Source organism: Hyperoodon ampullatus (assembly GCF_949752795.1).
Source record: "Hyperoodon ampullatus genome assembly, chromosome: 4".
Classification (NCBI taxonomy): Eukaryota; Metazoa; Chordata; class Mammalia; order Artiodactyla; family Ziphiidae; genus Hyperoodon; species Hyperoodon ampullatus.
Window position 1 is genome coordinate 32,900,162 of NC_136917.1, and position 12,870 is coordinate 32,913,031.

Below are 12,870 nucleotides of genomic sequence, written 5' to 3' on the forward strand. Positions count from 1 at the left end.
CCGCAACAAGAGAAGTTACCACAATGAGAAGCCCATGTACCACAACGAAGAGTAGCCCCCACTCGCAGCAACTAGAGAAAGCACTCACGCAGCAATGAAGACCCAACGCAGTCAAAAATAAATAAATACATAAAAATACCACCAATTGTTCCCCCCTTTTCTCAATTATAAGAAAAGTTTTAGGGGCTCCCCTGGCGGTCCAGTGGTTAGGACTCCGAGCTTCCACTGAAGAGGGCATGGGTTCGATCCCTGGTGGGGGAAGTAAGATCCCGCATGCCTCCGGGCGCGGCCAAAATAAACAAACAAACAAAAAGCTTTGGACCTCTTTTGAACTTGACATTGTTATACACCTGTGTTAATATTTCTTCTGGGTCCCAGGGACTTTGCACTTTAAATTTTGACAGATTCTGCCCTGTTGCCCTCCTAAGAGGTGGAATGTGGAAGAGTTCCACTTTTCCAAAATCTTTCCCCGGCAAAGGTGATGGACCCGGCCCTGATTTTTGGCATACCTATTGAACAGATCTTACTGTGACTGTGTCAGGCCTTGGGCTCTGACGGTTTCATGCTGAAAGGATGAAAAAGACATTCCTTACTCTCAAGGAGTTTAAGTCTAGGCTGGGGGATACACAATAAACAGGTGCTTTCGATACTGTGTGTTAGGAGTGAGAAATGGGTGTTTTAGGGGCTCACGGGGGTGCCAAACCCAGTTTTGGGGAAGGTCAGCTTCAAAGTTGAACTGTTAGGGACTTCCCTGGTAGTTCAGTGGGTAAGACTCGGCACTCCCAGTGAAGGGGGCCCAGGTTCAATCCCTGGTCAGGGAACTACATCCCGCATGCCGCAACTAAGAAGCCCTCATGCTGCAACTAAAAAATCCTGCATGCCACAACTCAGACCCGGCAAAGCCAAAATAAATAAATAAATAAATATTCAAAGTTGAACTGTTAGCCAAACAAACAGATGGAAGTTGGGAGGGGGTTTTGCAGCAGAGGGAACTGCAGGGATTTGGGATCTGAGGTTGTGAAATTTTTACCAGATCCAGTATGGAGGCAGAGAATGCCATTTCCGTAAGACTGTAATTCACACTGCTTTGGAGTGGGGACAGTTGGTGAAATCTGGTGACCTCAGGGCCTCCCTCTTCCTTGTTTATAGAGGTTTCAGGATGGCATTTTATGGGGAAAACAGATGTCTTGCAGATGGGTGTGTATGAAAGGAAATGCGATGGGTGTAGGGAACACCGGCCATACATCCGTGAGCTTGGAAAAGAAGTATCCAGGCGTGTTCTTTTGTTCCCTTCCGGCTGTGGGCCACCTTCACCTCTCTGCCACCTTATGTCTTGACTTTAACTTAGATGGAGAACACACTTCCATTTTGGCCAAGAATGGGATGAGTTGGAGACTCATATCTCTTCCTTCATCATCATAAGGTCTGGCTTTCACGTGCCTTCCAGCCCTAAAGACCTTTTTCCCCACTGATGCTCCCCAAATCTTTATTCACATTCATTGTTCATTATAAAGAACTGCAGTGGGGACTTCCCTGGTGGCTCAGTGGTTAAGAATCCGCCTGCCAGTGAAGGGGACACGGGTTCAATCCCTGACCCGGGACAATCCCACATGCCACGGAGCAACTAAGCCCGGGTGTCACAACTACTGAGCCTGCATGCCTAGAGTCTGTGCTCTGCAATAAGAGAAGCCACCACAGTGAGAAGCCCATGCACCTCATCGAAGAGTAGCCCCCGCTCGCTTCAACTAGAGAAAGCCCGCACATGGCAACGAAGACCCAACACAGCCAAAAATATTTAATGAAGAAAGGAAGGAACGAAGGAAGGAACGAAGGAAGAAAGAAAGAAAGAAAGAACAAACTGCAGTCATCTAATGTATGTCATCTTTCACCTCAAGGACTTGGAAAAAAAATTACCTTCTTATTTTGGGATTATATTCAATGTAAAAAAAAGTTGCAAAGATATTACAGAGAATTCTCATACCCCTCATACATTTTCCCCCAATATTAACATCTTACATACTACAGTACATGTCAAAACTAAGAGATTAACATTTGTATATTACTATGAACTCCAGACTTTCTTTGGATTTCATCCATTTTTTTTCTTTAATGGCCCTTTCCTCTTCCAAGATCCAATCCAGTATTTCACATCACATTTGGGCCCTAAGTCTTTGATCCTAGTCTTAACCAGTTGGTCTCCCAACTCTTTTACTCACATACCCTCATTGGTTAAAAAAAATTTGAGGAAGTCCTCCCTAATATAATTATTTATCATATACTGTACTAGTGTATGATGTACATTACAAACCATAACTATACAGAAAAGCAGAAATGTTGAAAAAGTGAGATAAAAATCAGACACACAACATTTAAAAATATCTTGTTATTCGTGATGGCTTCCTACTATAGTTAAAATCTCAAATCATGATGTAGTCAGAGCAAGTGTTTTTCTGCAAAAGTGATTCAGATTCTTTTTCAATTTCTTTTCTTTTATAGGTTATTACAAGATATTAAGTGTATAGTTCCCTATGCTATACAGTAGGTCCTTGTTGGTTATCTATTTTATATATAGTAGTGTGTATATGTTCATCTCAACCTCCTAATTTATCTGTCCCTCACCCCTTTCCTTTTTGGTAACCATAAGACTGTTCTCTGTGTCTATGGGTCTATTTCTGTTTTGTAAATAAGTTCATTTGTATCTTTTTCTAAAGATTCCACATATAAGCAATATTGTATGATATTTGTCTTTCTCTGTCTGGTTTACTTCACTTAGTATGATGACCTCTAGGTCCATCCATGTTGCTGCAAATGGCATTATTTCATTCTTTTTTATGGCTGAGTATTAAGGGCAAGGTTAATCATTAGCAACTGGGCACAGAAGGCCACATTTCAAAGGGTGTCCTTGATCATTTTGATTTTGTTTTTGGCTTGACCTTCTATCATATCTGATTAGGTCTCTTTTTATCTTGTATGTTGAGGGTAGGAGGGGCAGAATGCTCATTAATAGGAATAAACTTGGGACTTCCCTGGCGGTCCAGTGGTTAAGACTTTGCCTTTCAGTGCAGGGGGTGTGGGTTCGATTCCTGGTCGCGGAGCTAGGATCCCACATGCCTCATGGCCAAAACATAAAACAGAAGCATTATCGTAACAAATTCAATAAAGACTTTAAAAAATAGGAATAAACTTGTTAATGCTGCCATCTAAGGTCGGGAAGTTTGCACATTTACATCCACTCACAGCTCATTAGCTTAAACTCGGTCCCATGGCCACACCTAGCTGCAAGGAAAATTGGGAAATTATAGATCCTCTTTTGGGTCGTGTGCCCAGCTAAAACTTGAAGGTCTTAATAATATGGAGAAGGAGGAGGAGAACAGATACTTGGAAACATTCTTCAGTAGTCTCAGAGCTAAAGAATTATTCATGGAAATTATTATTTATTTATTTATTTTCCAGGCAACAAAATTTTAATTTACCTGTAACCGTTTACTAGACTAAGTGTAGATGATTCACGTTTTCTAGGCAATACCACCATGGATAAAAACAAATTATGGGTGTTTAAAGAGAATATCAAAGGGAAAAAAATCTAAATACATACAAAGCCCCAAAGCGTGTAAGATCTTGAATCTTCCTCTCCCATATCCAGAATGAAGGAAGGAGAGACTTCTCCCATGAGAAGAATCATTAAAGGATCTACTGTCTTCTGTTCTTTTTGTCTGGAGTTTTCTCCCAGCCAATGCATTCATTAATTGCCTTTGTGCAAGATGAGCTAATGAATAAGTTTTTGCACAAACCATTAAACTCTTTATTTGGTTACGGCTAACATTCAAAATAAATTAATAAAAGAAAAGACATTCTTAATCTTCTTTCAAAGGTAATGAAAAATATAAGAAATGTAGCCATCAGTTAAAACTTCTATTTTACATATATTTGCCTTCAGAACATCTGACTAATCAGGAAAATCCTGCTAGCTTCTTTTTTTTTTTTTTTTTTGGTCTTATTTCCTTATCCTGAGATGAACCAGATCATAATTTTTATTGACCGCATTACTTTAGATTACAAAGGGGATCAAGGTTTATATTTAGAGATTAAATGATTAGTACCAGGTTTTACCAACCAATAAAAGTTTGCTCTGATCACAGTTCACACATAACAATGCATTCTAAATCAAAGCATGATATGTAAAACGAAATGCAGACAATATTATTTTGTTCTCTTTTCCAAAGTGCAAAAATCATATATTTTAGAAAATTTCCCAAACACTTACTTTGTCCTCATTTTTATCTCAAAATCCAAGTCTTTGTTTTCCTAAGGAAAGTTTTCTCTTGATTAGATCTTTTGGTACTGTGTCTGTCCCATTTCTTTTGATCTGACTTTTAGTTATATGATTATCTTTTCTGGATAATCATATATCCAGCTAGATAGATAGATCCAGCTGGAGCTGGATCTCTGCTCACTGACCTCTACATTAATAATTTCTCATAATTTTTATCTCTTTATAGTTCCTTTCTACCTACTGGAGAAAGCTTTTCAAGTTTTCCTCCAGCTGAATGCTTTTACAGCCTCAATTTTCCTTGGTACTGTTTCCAATACAGATTTGTAATATGCTAAATAATTTTCTTTTCTTTTTTAATGTACACCCAGTTTCTAATATTTTGATCCCATAGACCAATGGATCCATACTTTAGACTCAACAACCATGATGCCAAAATCTCATATTGAGGACGAATCTCTCTTTTGGATGTGTTCTTTGCATCCTCCACGATACTTAAATTTCAGTTCATGAAATTTAATTTGTTGTGCGTGTTTCATTTCCTGGGAACTTGACTGTTACAGTAAGGTTGTATTTCTGGTTTGTTCTTCAGTTGGCAGGAAATAGACACAAGGAGCATGGTCGTTTCTAATCCTGACCCTGATCCTTCCTTCTCCTTTCTTTCTCTCTCAGTGGAAGAAAAATGTGGGAGAAATGAGTTCCAGTGCCGAGATGGGACATGCATCTCCTACAAGTGGGTTTGCGACGGGAGCGCTGAGTGCCAGGACGGCTCCGATGAGTCCCAGGAGACGTGCAGTGAGTCCCCTTTGGTTGTGACACACGTCCTAACCCTTTTTTTAACTCTTTTTTTTAAATTTAAGTATAGTCGATTTACAACGTTGTGTTAATTTCTGCTGTACAGGGATTTCCCTGGCGGTCCAGTGGTTAAGACTCCACTTCCACTTCAGGGGGCCGGTGTTGGATCCCTCTTTGGGGAACTAAGACCCCCCAAGCCATGACACAACAAAAAAAAACTTTTTAAAAAATAAATAAATAAACATTTCTGCTGTACAGCAAAGTGATTTGATGATACTGGATGACAGACTCGGTGGAAATTGGCCAGTGTATTGATGTATTCAGCTGTGAATTGGGAAATGGAGAGAGAAGATATTACGGAACTGAAACTTTCCTTTAAAGCCTCTTTTTTTTTTTTTTTTAAATCGAGGTGAAATTCACATAACACAAATTAGCCATTTTCAAGTGATCAGTTTGAGATGGAGGGGGTAGGGATAAATTAGGCGTTTGCGATTAACATATACACACTGCTATATAAAAGATAGATTAACAACAAGGTCCTACTGTATAGCACGGGGAACTATATTTAATATCCTGTGATAAACTGTAATGGAAAAGAATATATATATATATATATATATATATGAATCACTTTGCTGTACACCTGAAACTAACACAACATTGTAAATCAACTGTATTTCAATTTTTAAAAAGCCAAAAAAAATTCAATAGCATTAATACATTCACAGTGCTATACAACCACCACCTCTATCTCGTTCCAAAACCTTTGCAGCACCTAGCTTCTAATTTTTAACAAGCTCCATTAAATGTCCTTCATTTTGACCCAGAAAAGTGGGCTCAGCACCCCCTGTCAGAAAACTCTGGGTTTTTCCCTTGCAAAGCTCGGACTGGTGAGGCAGGTTGGTCTTCCCTCTGGGTTAAGGCTCAATCCTGTTTCTCCCATAGTGTCTGTCACCTGCAAGATGGGGGACTTCAGCTGTGGGGGCCATGTCAATCGCTGCATTCCTGAGTCCTGGAGATGCGACGGTCAGCTGGACTGCGAGAACGGCTCAGACGAGGAAGGCTGTCGTAAGTGGGGTCACTGGCCTGGTGGCCCATGGGTCCCGGCCTTGCCCAAGTGACCCTACCGGGTTCCTGGCTGAGGTCAGAGTCTGTTCCCCAAGCTGAGGGTTCTGTGAAAAAATAGGCCGAGAGTCTTGGAGGGGAAGGCACTTTGCAGCTCGTCCTGTCTTGTCTCTTTGATTTTATTCACTATTTATAATTTCATTTTCAATTGCATAGGTTTTTTTTTTTTTAACAAAATAAGGCTCTTTAAAAAACAAAAAACAAAAAACCCTGGGGAAAATTTAAATAACTGAGATCACATCAAATCTTCAAGTTCACAAAATATGAAAACCCTTAAGAGAGTCTTAAAAAAAACTAAAAAGGGGGAGTTCCCTGGTGGCCAGGTGGTTAGGATTCCGGGCTTTCACTGCCGTGGCCAGGGTTCAATCCCTAGTTGGGGAACTGAGATCTCACAAGCCATAAGACCCAAAAAGTGAGTGTTTGCTTACATTTACCTTAGAAATGCACGTCTAACCTTGGTTAGTGGTCATCTGATGAAACAACTCCCTGGGGAACATTTTAATAAATTAATTTTATTTATTTATTTTTGGCTGCGTTGGGTCTTCGTTGCTGGGCGCAGGCTTTCTCTAGTTGTGGCGAGCGGGGGCTACTCTTCGTTGCGGAGTGGGGGCTTCTCATTGCGGTGGCTTCTCTTGTTGCAGAGCACAGGCTCTAGGCATGTGGGCTTCCATAGTTGTGGCTTGCAGGCTCTAGAGCCCAGGCTCAGTGGTTGTGGCGCACAGGCTTTGTTGCTCCGCGGCATGTGGGATCTTCCCAGACCAGGGCTCGAACCCATGTCCCCTGCAATGGCAGGCGGATTCTTAACCACTGCGCCACCAGGGAAGTCCCTGGGGAACATTTTAAAATAAAATGGATTGGTGCCCTTTTCCAGGCATTTTATTTTTCTTCCAGCTTTATTGAGATATAGTGGACATGTAACATTGTATAAGTTTAGTGTCTGATGTGATGATTCGATACACGTATATATTGTGAAATGATTACAACAATAGGGTTAGTTAACACTTCCATTACTTCACATAATTACCAATTTTTATTTTTGGCTCTCTAATAGTACCAGCAAAGCCAGGGGATGCGGGGGAAATGAGTGAAATAGGTGGAGGAGATTAATAGGTACCAACTTCTGCTGTAAAATAAATAAGTCACAGGGATGTAATGCACAGCATGGGGAATATAGTCAATAATATTGTAATAACTTTGTAGGGTGACACATGGTAAGTAGACTTATATGGTGGTTTTTTGTTGTTGTTTTTTTCCTTCAGCCACTCTACGGGGCTGACAGTATCTCAGTTCCCCGACCAGGGTCTGAACCTGGGCCACAGCAGTGAAAGCCCGGAATCCTAACCACAAGGCCACCAGGGAACTCCTTAGACTTACAACAGTGATCATTTTGCACCATCTAAAAATACTGAATTAGGGACTTCCCTGGCGGTACAGTGGTTAAGACGCCTCGCTTCTGCTGCTCAGGGTGCATGTTTGATCCCTGGTCGGGGAACTAGGATTCCGCATGCTGCACAGCACGGCCAAAAAAATAAATAAATAAAAAATAAAAATAAAAATACTGAATCACTGTCTTGTACACCTGAAACTAATATAGTATTGTAAGTCAATTATACTTCAATTAAAAAATCCAGTGTCGGGCTTCCCTGGTGGCGCAGTGGTTGAGAGTCCGCCTGCCAATACAGGGGACGCGGGTTCGTGCCCCGGTCCGGGAAGATCCCATATGCCATGGAGCGGCTGGGCCCGTGAGCCATGGCCGCTGAGCCTGTGCGTCTGGAGCCTGTGCTCCGCAACGGGAGAGGCCACAACAGTGAGAGGCCCGCGTACCGCAAAAAAAAAAAAAAAAAAAAATCCAGTGTCATTATAAATAAAAATAATCAAATAATAGTAACAGCAAACTTTTTTGCCAGCCTTTTAAAAAAAAATTATTGAAGTATAGTTAATTTACAATGTTGTGTTCATTTCAGGTGTGCAGCAAAGTGACTGAGTTACACACACATGTATTATATTCTTATACATATATTCTTTTTCATATTCTTTTCCATTATAGTTTATTATATGCTATTGACTCTATTCCCTGTGCACACTTTTTTTTTGACTGCATTGGGTCTTAGTTGAGGCATGCAGGATCTTTGTTGAAGCATGTGGGATCTTTCATTTCCTCGCTAGGGCTTCTTTCTCTGTAGTTGTAGGGCACAGGCTTCTCTAGTTGTGGTGTGTGGGTTTTCTTTCTCTACTTGTGGCACGCGGACTCCAGAGTGCATGGGCTCCGTAGTTTGCAGCACACAGGCTCTCTAGTTGAGGCTCACGAGCTCAGTAGTTGTGGTGCGGGGGTTTAGTTGCCCCTGCCCCGGCATGCGGGACCTCAGTTCCGCAACCAGTGATTGAACCCGCATCTCCTGCATTGGAAGGTGGATTCTTTACCACTGGACCACCAGGGAAGTCCCCTGTGCAGACTCATACTGCTTCCCATGTGCCCAGCCCAACGTGAGAGCTTTATACCCCAAGTCCTCAGCAATGCCTTAAGACATGAACAGATGAGGGAACTGAGGCACAGAGGGGGCCCAGGAGCTGGGCAGTCTTCCGACCAGGGCAGTGGTTCCGTGTTCAGGGTTCCTGACCACTGCCTCGAGCTCCTGACTGCTGGGCTCTGGCCTCTCCTCGGCTCAGTGTCCCCATCTGTGCGATGGGCTGGTGTCAGGATGTGGTGGGAGGCTCCCCGCTGACCGGGCTGTCGTCTCCCGTCCATCCCCGCAGCCCCCAAGACGTGCTCCCAGGACGAGTTCCGCTGCAATGACGGCAAGTGCATTGCCCCGAAGTTCATCTGTGACTCGGACCTGGACTGCTTAGACGGCTCAGACGAGGTGTCCTGCCCCGCGCCCACCTGCGGCCCTGCCAACTTCCAGTGCAACAGCGCCACCTGCATCCCTGAGCTCTGGGCCTGCGACGGCGACCCTGACTGCGAAGACGGCTCGGACGAGTGGCCGCAGCACTGCGGGGGCCCCCAGCCGTCGGCCCCTGCACGGGGCAACAACCCCTGCTCGGCCCTCGAGTTCCACTGCCGCAGCGGCGAATGCATCCACTCCAGCTGGCACTGCGACCGTGACCCCGACTGCAAGGACAAGTCTGATGAGGAGAACTGTGGTAAGGGCGCCGCACGGGTCCCCTCATCTGTCCCCAGGCTCCCCCAAGTCGGGGCAGGGACAGTGCCTTTAGGTGGTTGAATGGTTTCGCATCTCATAGCAAGAAAGTCGGTCCCATTTCATGTTCGAGTCTTTCCAGTAACATGGAGGACAAGCTATCCTCCAAAGAGTGCTTAGTCTGGAACACCTATTTAATTAATCTCTTTTGCCCAGGGGAGCAAACTGCACCTGCAGTATAATTTGGATCCAGAAAGGATCCTGGGCTCCGGGCCTGGCTGGTGTCGTCTGTGCTGTGTGACCTTTGGCCAGGGACCACTGTGCTGTGGTCTCCTCCCCTGCAGATGGGGCAACAGCATCGGCCTTTGCTGACCTCGGTTAGAATCTAGTGCCATCCGATCGAACTTGCTGTGATGCTGCCCAGTGCACGAGTGCTGGCCAGTGTAGCTGGTGCCACTGAAAGATGGAATTCTTAGGTTGCTTTCATTTTAACTCATTGAAACTTAAATAGCCACAGGTGGTTAGTGGCGACTGCAATGGAGACGTGGCCCCGAGTCAGTGCTCCCTGAATCAGGGCTGTTCTTTCACGGCTAGTGATGTAGGTTGTTTTCGTCTTTCTGTTTCTTTGGCATCTTTGCCCACGTGCACAGTGTTCAGAGTTGCAATTGCTGTATAGGTGTAATTAGACTTTTTATTTTTTATTTTTTTATTATTATTTTTTTCGTTTTCTTTTTGGCCGCCCCACATAGCATGCGGGATCTTAGTCCCCAAACAGGGATCGAACCTGTGCCCCCTGCATTTGAAGTGTGGAGTCTCAACCACTGGACTGCCAGGGAAGTCCCGTAATTAGACTTTTTAAAATGTCACCTTTTTTTTTTTTTTTTTTTTGTGGCACACGGGCCTCTCACTGCTGTGGCCTTTCCTGCCGCGGAGCACAGGCTCTGGACGCGCAGGCTCAGCGGCCATGGCTCATGGGCCCAGCCGCTCCGTGGCATGTGGGATCCTCCCGGACCAGAGCACGAACCCGTGTCCCCTGCATCGGCAGGCGGACTCTCAACCGCTGCGCCACCAGGGAAGCCCATTTGCATATTTTTAAAAAGGTGGATGGGGAGGATCATTCTGCCCATAGATTTATCATCTTTTTTCACTGAGCTCCTGAAATCGAATTTTCAAATTGTAAACATTTTGATAGTGAAATGTAAACCATGGGAAAGTGCAGAAAACTTAAGCTTAGAGCTTAATGAATTAGGGTAAAGCAAAAACCTGTTGGAGGTCAAGGTCTGGACCGTGGTTAGAATGACCCTATTCTAGTCATCACATGTGTCCGCCAAGATTTCATTGTAATGGCCTTTTTAGGTAGTGTCCACTCAAACATGTTTTACGTTTGCAGTGTGAGTCATTTGAAGGGCTGTATGATACTCAGTGGTATTGATATGATTTATCATAACTTACCTGGCCGGGCCTCTGTCTGGGTTGGGACCACATCACTGCTTTTCTGCAGAGAATGGCCTGTTGGGTCTGCCAGCTTTTTAATGAATTTCCTGCATACGAGGACAGACTGGAGAGAAGTCTAAGAAAATGGTTGTGTTAGGGTGCTTTCCTGCCCACTTTCTTATTTTCCACACCTGGCTCTGTCTTTCCCAGCCGTGGCCACCTGCCGGCCTGATGAGTTCCAGTGCTTGGATGGGACCTGCATCCACGGCAGCCGGCAGTGTGATAGGGAGTATGACTGTAAGGACCTGAGCGACGAGCTGGGCTGCATCAATGGTGAGCTCTGCCCCACCAGGGTTCCGGGCCATGGGGAGATGTAGGGGGATGAGCATGGTGCATCCCAGACAAGGGAGGAGCCTCCTGTGTGTCCTTGGGCAAGTTACTTGACCTCTCTGAGCCTCACTTCCACTTATCTGCCAAATGGGCAAAATGAAAGCACCTACTTCAGGACTGTGAGATTTAATGTGGTCGGAGTGTACAGAGCTCATGTCCCTGAGCTCAGAGTTACATGCACAGTACGATTCCATGTAAAGCACTTTGCTGAATTTACAACATAGCAGTTCCGCTCCTGGGAAACTTGCACTGGGAGAGAAGCTCTAGAACAGGCAGAGCAGCACTGTCCTAACAGCAAAACACTGGAAGCAACCTGAATGTTCATCAGCAGTAGAATTAATTTAAAAAATATATATATATATTTATTTATTATGGCTGCGTTGGGTCTTTGTTGCTGTGCGTGGGCTTTCTCTAGTTGCAGCCAGTGGGGGCTACTCTTTGTTGCGGTGTGTAGGCTTCTCATTATGGAGGCTTCTCTTGTTGCGGAGCATGGACTCTAGGCGCACTGGCTTCGTATTTGTGGCACACGGGCTCAGTAGTTGTGGCTCGCGGGCTCTAGAGCACAGGCTCCGGACGCGCAGGCCCAGCAGCCATGGCTCACGGGGCCCAGCTGCTCCGCGGCATGCGGGATCCTCCCGGATCGGGGCACGAACCCATGTCCCCTGCATCGGCAGGCAGACTCTCAACCACTGTGCCACCAGGGAAGCCCTGGCAGGTGGATTCTTAACCACTGTGCCACCAGGGAAGTCCCAAAATATTTTTTTAATTGTGGTAAAATACCTTTAACATACAATTTACCATCTTAACCATTTTTAAGGGTCAAGTTCAGTAGTGCTAAGTAACCATCACCACCATCCATTGCCAGAACTCTTTTCATCTTCCCAAATTGAAACTCTGTCCCCATGAAACACTCACTCCCCATCCCCCTCCCCCAGCCCCTGGCACCCACCATTCTACTTTCTGTCTCTATGAATTTGACTGCTCTAGCGACCTCATGTAAGTGGAATCACACAGTATTTGTCTTTGTGTGACTGGCTTATTTCACTGAGCATGATGTCTTCAATGTACATCCATGTTGTAGCAGATGCTAGAATTTCCTCCCTTTTTAAGGCTGAATAACATTCTATTGTATGGATGGACCACATTTTGTTTATCCAGTCATCTGTGGATGGATACTTGGGTTGCTTCCACCCCTTGGCTGTTGTGAATAGTGCTGCTGTGAACAGGGGTATATGGAAATAATTTTAAACGGCACATAGTGGAATACCATACAGCTGAGACAATGAGGCTACAGCCCTTGTCTGCAGCCCAGGCAAACCTCATAACCTTGGGGTTGGGAGCAAGAAGGAAGTTGCAGGAATTTACTGGGTACACTTATTATATCATACTCAAAAACAAGCAAAATTCAACAATATATTGTTCATTCATACATGTTTGATAGAATGATTAATGAAAAAATAAGGAAATGGTAAACCCATAATTCAAGACTATCATTACCTCTGGGGATAGCAGAGAGTAGGGGGACGGAATGGCAAAGACCACTATAATAGTCTCCGTCAGGGCCCAATGGTACATGCCAGATAGTAAGTATTTTCAGCTTTGTGGGCCATAGTCTCAATTACAACTACTGGACTCTGCTATTATAGTGTGAAATCCACCACTGACGGTATGCAAATGAATGGGCAGGGCTGTGTGCCAATAAAACTTTATTTAAACCAA

General features: G+C 44.3%; 1 protein-coding gene across 1 annotated transcript in view; it reads left to right on the forward strand.

The window, feature by feature from the left end:
* Positions 1–12,870, forward strand: part of LDLR (low density lipoprotein receptor) — a gene marked incomplete at both ends in the record, with an annotated part of 34,685 nt that overhangs the window by 5,837 nt on the left and 15,978 nt on the right. The window contains 4 exon segments of the mRNA XM_079702006.1: positions 4,943–5,065; positions 6,011–6,133; positions 8,945–9,331; positions 10,972–11,094. Coding sequence (XP_079558132.1) covers positions 4,943–5,065; positions 6,011–6,133; positions 8,945–9,331; positions 10,972–11,094 — 756 coding nt within the window.